At 37.8% G+C, this 6,007-nt stretch overlaps 1 protein-coding gene across 2 annotated transcripts in view; it reads right to left on the bottom strand.

Annotated features, from left to right (window-relative positions):
• FILIP1 (filamin A interacting protein 1) overlaps window positions 1-6,007 on the bottom strand; it is a 173,926-nt gene that overhangs the window by 105,290 nt on the left and 62,629 nt on the right. For both annotated transcript variants that reach the window (XM_006772168.2, XM_006772167.1), the window contains exon 2: window positions 958-1,239. In XM_006772168.2, the coding sequence (XP_006772231.1) occupies window positions 958-1,233 (276 nt within the window). In that variant the 5' untranslated portion in view covers window positions 1,234-1,239. The remainder of the gene's footprint in view (window positions 1-957; window positions 1,240-6,007) is intronic.

Raw genomic sequence — 6,007 nt, forward strand, 5'->3', positions numbered from 1 at the left:
CCGTCTCTGAGATCCCAGCTTGCGGAAAGCTGGTTTCGGGGTTTTTTTTTAGCTTCTATATTTGTTAAAATGTTTCAAACTCCAGGCTCAGAGGCCGGCAAGGCAGGCGGGGAACATTGGTTTCCTCCATCACTGAAGCAAGCAAGCCTCATGTTAGTTTCAAGCTGCCTGGCTGCCAGCCGCCATCCTGGCTGGCAGTTAATTTGCATATCGCCCTGATTAGCCAATGGGAAGGGTAGCGGTCGTACGCTAATTACCATGTTTCTCTTTTATTAGATAGGATAGATAATGGTACCCACATTTGTATTGATATTGAATGAGATAATAGACTTGAAAATACTTTGTGAAAGTAATAGGTCTTCACAATGCAATGTTCTGCTTATTTGTGTGCATCTCAAATCCTATGACATTAAGCTGAAACTTACAAAAATAAGAAAAGTGTAAGGCTGATTTAAACAAAGCCTTCTTTCTCAGGCCACACCCTCACTTTGGAACATTCCCTCCCTTTCTTCCTCTTTCTTTCCTCTGTCTCTTGATCTCTCTTTTACTCTACCTTTTGGAAAACATCAAAAGTGGCACTTGATCTTGGTCTTCTAATAATCATGAATTTTCTGATTTTCAACCAAAGTCAAAGGCTAAATTAAATAAGCTACCTAATTAAATTAGATTACCTACTACTAAGTATAGGGCCTGTGTTAAATTATTACCAAAGTCATATCATGAAGAAATTTTCTGCTTCTTGAGAAGCTTAAAATCAGCTATTCATTTATTTTTTCATTCAACAAATACATATTCAGTGCAAACTGATGCCAGACAATAGGGATTTTAAAATGAATAAGAAAAACATAGCCCTTTTCCCCATGAAGTTAGTAATTCAGTGAGACAGACAGATTCATAATCTCTTATTTTGTAGCTTAGAAACTAGAAACACAATAGTTTAGAAACTTTGATTTTTACCTGCAACTCTCCTTCCATTATACTGAGTAGCTGGATGAGGTCTTCTTTGGATAACTCCAAGGATTTCTTATTCTTTTTATCACTTTCTCCAGATGGTTTTAGGTGTCGTTTGACAGTTCCTGAGGCCATGACATCATCTTCCTTTCTATTTGATTTGTTCTTCTTTTTTGCATCTTCTGAGAGACTTTTATCATCAACATTGCTTATGATGGAGGATTTGGGGCAGGAGATATGCCCGTTGGATGAACTTTCACCACCCTGGTTTCGGGATCTCATTCCCACCTAACACAAAGAAAGATTAGATATTTTACCACCATTGAAATTATATTTTTTCTAACTACTTAAAGACTTGTTGCAGCTTTACAACATCACCAATAAAGAAAAAACAAAAGATCAGTTCCAGTTAACCTCCTTATAGCTTTAATTAATGTATTATTAAAATCTTCAGAAAAACACCTTGATGGTCTTCAAGAAAAAGTGAAAATGTGACTCTAAGATGACAAATATCTCAAACCAAATGATCAAGGTCAACATCAATAGTAATCAGTCATGTTTATAGTATGTATCTTTGATAGGAAGTGATAAGCAATGCACTTTGTCTTTGTGGTCTTCCTCCCTCAAAACATTACCCAAGTTTAATGATGAGAAAAAGATCAGACAGATCCCAAATGAGAGACACTCTATAAAATTCATGACCAATAACCTTGAAACTATCAAGGTAATAAAAAGCAAGGAAAATCTGAAAAACTGTCACAGCCAAGAGGAGCCTAAGGACACATGACAACGAAATGTAATATGGCATCGGGGTGGGATCCTGCAACAGAAAAGTGACATTAGGGGAAGTATGGACTTGAGTCCATTATAATGTATCAATATTGGTTTACTAATTATGGTGAATGTATCAGACTAATGTAAGATGGTGATTATAGAGGAAGCTGGGTGTGGGGTATTTGGGAAACCCCCAGTATTATCTTTGCGACAATTCTGTGGATCTGAAGTGTAAAATAAAACTTTTTTATTTTTTTAAAAGTGATTCCAACTCCATCAGAAAATTCAAACCTCAAACCCTGCCAGGAACCAAATGGAAGTCACAATGTGCAGAGAAACCCACAAAGGTTGGAGAGGGGCTTGACAAAGAGAGAGCGAACAGGAAAAGCAAGGGGAAGAGGGTGGTGTAATTTTTAGTGATATGAACTATTGTTCCATGGCCTCTTTTTTCCAAAATCAGGTTGTTGCTTTTGTTTTCTTAATGTCAGTCATTTACAGGAATGTGAATAAAAGCACAAAGACTTGTGAGAAAACAATCAACTACAAAATCAAAATTTTAAACAGTATATTTTATAGCAAAATACCGGGGGGAAAACAAAAGCAGCAGCTAACTTGTCCTGTGGGAAGCACCTCTGAGTCATTCCATGATGAATGTTTTACAGATATGTCAGTCTCTGAGCAAAAGAACTTAACCAACAGGTTTGTTGTAAATATACTGAACTCAAAAGCTAGGATTCAAAGTGCTGTGAAGAGAGCTCTAATATCCTGGGGGCTGCACTACAAATTTTGCCTAAACCCTGAAATATTGTAGGTTAGTGCATGGGCTTATTTAGAACTCACAGGATGAATAGTCCTTCCTCAGAACAACTAAGCAGCAAGATTTTCATGGCTCATCCCAGATAAACTATAGAGTAAATTTCCTTTATGAACCCAATCATATTTAAGAAACTAAGGAAAGCTTTTCAAAACACTAGGTTTATAATAGAAAAATAAATACAGTGTGGTGTTTCCTTTCAGATAGCGAATATTCAATTCTTCCAACAAATCTTGAAATCTACATTCATGCTTCTTTTTTGAAGTGAACTCCTCGTGTGTGTGTGTGTGTGTGTGTGTGTGTGTGTGTGTGTGTGTGTACTCTCTACAGCACTCTAACTATGAACAACATAAAACACAAGAGGTGGGATGGTCCTTAACTCTGCACCCTGTTTTCTGGTTAAGTCAGTGCTTTGTCCTTGGAATTTTAGAGCATCTTTTGTGCTTCGATGATGAACAAAGAAGAGATGTTTCTCTGTAATGGGAGCCAGAGCACTTCAGAGCCGACCTGCTGTATTTCATCACAGCTTGTGTGTGGGCAGAGTGGGCTGCTCTCAGCCCCGAGCCAAAGGAAAAAAGGATGATGAATAGAAAGTTTCAAATTTAACTCTTGACCTGTTACACATCACAGCTAAGACACATGGGCTTCCCAAACTGCACTGTGACTCCCTGTGACTCCGCACCACATGTGAATTCCTTTTATCTGAAATAACTTTCTCTATAAGCTCTTAAGGCTCTGTGGAATGGTTCATCAAATATTGATTTGACAACTTCAACTTAGATCATGGGTTAATAGGAATTCCAGAACATGGTTCTCAAAGCATAGGAAGTGAGGGGGATGTATTAAACTTCATTATACTTAGCTTTAATCACACATGACATTTGTATTTGACTGTAGCATGTGTTTATGTCTTATTTCCCTGGGTTTGATGCATCTTTTACAGTATCTACAACACTAGACTATTCCTAAAATAGAATAAATGCATAACTATTGGTATGTGACATGCATTTACTTAATTTTATTGTATTTGCAAACATGCAGAAAATGGCATTTTCTTATACCAACTCTATATATAGTTCTTTCTAAAAATTTTAGTCTGATATTAGTATTTTAAAATAAATTTTATTATAGCATTAATAGTTTTTATAGGATTATATTAATTCATTGATGAACATTAATTATTGAATTAATTAATTACAGAATTGATCCATTACAGAAAAAACACATTTTAGAATTATCTAATTATATTATATCAGGTCAAAATCTTAAGTTCCCTATTTTTTTCCACCTTAATTTACTTTGGCTGATGGAAAATCTCATGTGCTAGATCCATGATGTTAATGTCTTAGCAAATATTTTTCCTCTGGTGACACTGAAATTTCACATTCATTTCTTTCCTCTGACATCTGCATATGGATGTTAGTCCTTTTTTGATAAGCCAAATGGGGTTTACTATCTTTATCTCCACAACAAAGTCAGCAATCAACACCTGTTCTATCTCAGGAATGCAAACTGAGATAACAAACTAGTCAAGTAATGTTTTAGGAAGGAATTAGACAACATGTGAAGTAGAAAAACATAGTTTCTCAATAGTGTAACCAAGATTATCTTTAATAATGTCCTTATTAAGCCACCTTTTTCTATGTTGTGAGGAGAAAATGTCCAAACAATAGAGAACTTCCATGTATCACATCTAGAGTCATTCATACTCTTCCTTATTATAATAGCTCTCACTTATTATTTCTGAAGTGTTACATAGTATGTTAAGCATTTTACATACAATATCTAATTTAATACTCATATATCAACCCTATGATGTGAGATTTTAAAGGTGAGACCACTAAGGTTTAAAGAAACTCAATATATTTTTCTGGATTACACAGCTACTTCTAGTGAATAGAAGAACTAGGATTTGAACCCAGGTCTGATTCCAAATACCTACTCACTGTAGGGTTTTCCCCTAAGTTCTTAACCCACTGTCCGCAATAAGTGTCTGTAGACACAATTGGCGGACCTTCCCCACACGGCAATGGGTATCTATAAAAAAAATGTTTTCCATTAGTAGCAGCCCTGACCAACTTTGAAATCATTTTTTGTGAGAATTTTTAGCTGAAAATATTCAAGAACACCCGAATTGTGAGTACTATATTTATTTTTATAATATTCATTGCTAATTGATTTTTAAAATTAAATTCAAAATATCATGGCGTGTGGGGATGGTTTCCGTTTTGGATACGTGGTAGTTAACTAGTTAAACACATACAAATTGGAGGAGAGGAATACCCTGTAAATTAGATGATCCAGATAAATCTACAAATGCTTACTAAGGCATTGTTTTTTCACTTCACACTACAGAGTCGGAGAAATCCATGTCTTCCTCCATGCAAAACTCACACAGCAATTGAAATTAGTTTGCTAAGTAAAAATACTTTTTCTAGAATCATTAACCTATTGCCACCTGGCCCATGCGTGGCTCAGTGGTTGAGCGTCGACCTATGAACCAGAAGGTCACAGTTCGATTCCAGTCAGGGCACATGCCTGGGTTGCAGGCTCAGTCCCCAGTGTGGGTGCAAGAGGCAGCCAATCAGTGATACTCTCTCGTCATTGACGTTTCTATCTCTCTCTCCCTCTCCCTTCCTCCCTGAAATCAATAAAAATACAGATCTTAAATCTACTTGAGAAGGAACCTGGTCAATTATTAAGGATACAGCTTATAAAAACAAGATGCAAAGTCTGAAGAGGGACCATCACAGACTTATTGTGTGAAAAGCCCCAGAGTGGAACAATAGTAAGCATTTCATCAGAGTTGGCCAAATCCTGTCCATTGTGCTGAGAGGAGTGGCAGACAGGTAACAGAAAAGGCATCTGGCACTCTGATCGCATGGCTGCAAGTTTTGGACACGTACGGTAATAAACTTTCTGAAGGAAGCCAAGAATGCCTTTGCTTCATCTTAGTGCAGACTAAGAAAGTTCTTCAAAGAAAGTTCTCCTCAAGAGAAAGGTTTAAATAAACCAAAGAATCACATCAGATTTGTAATGTGTGTGTTTTTAATCAATGTAATTTGGGGCACAGATTCTTCTCTTAATAAGCAAATTATCCTATATAATAAAAAGGTAATATGCAAATTAACCCTCACAAGATGGCTGCCTATGACCATGCCGGCAGGGGGTTAGTGAGAGACGACCTGAACAAGCAGGCTGCGTGGAGCAACCAAGCCGGCGGGGAGTGGGAGGGGGAGGAGAGGGGGGCGACCAGGTCAGCAGGGTGTGCAGTTGGAGGCAACCAGGCCAGCAGGGAGGGGGCAGTTGGGGGCGATTAGGCTGGCAGTCAGAGGCAGCTAGGTGTGATCAGGCCAGCAGGGGAGCAGTTAGGGGAGACCAGGCTGTCAGGGGGGGCATTGAGAGGTGATCAGGCTGGCAAGCAGAGGCAGTTAGGGGTGATTAGGCTGTCAGGGGCGGGGGCAGTTT

This window comes from Myotis davidii, unplaced genomic scaffold (genome assembly GCF_000327345.1).
Source record: "Myotis davidii unplaced genomic scaffold, ASM32734v1 scaffold104, whole genome shotgun sequence".
NCBI lineage: Eukaryota > Metazoa > Chordata > Mammalia > Chiroptera > Vespertilionidae > Myotis > Myotis davidii.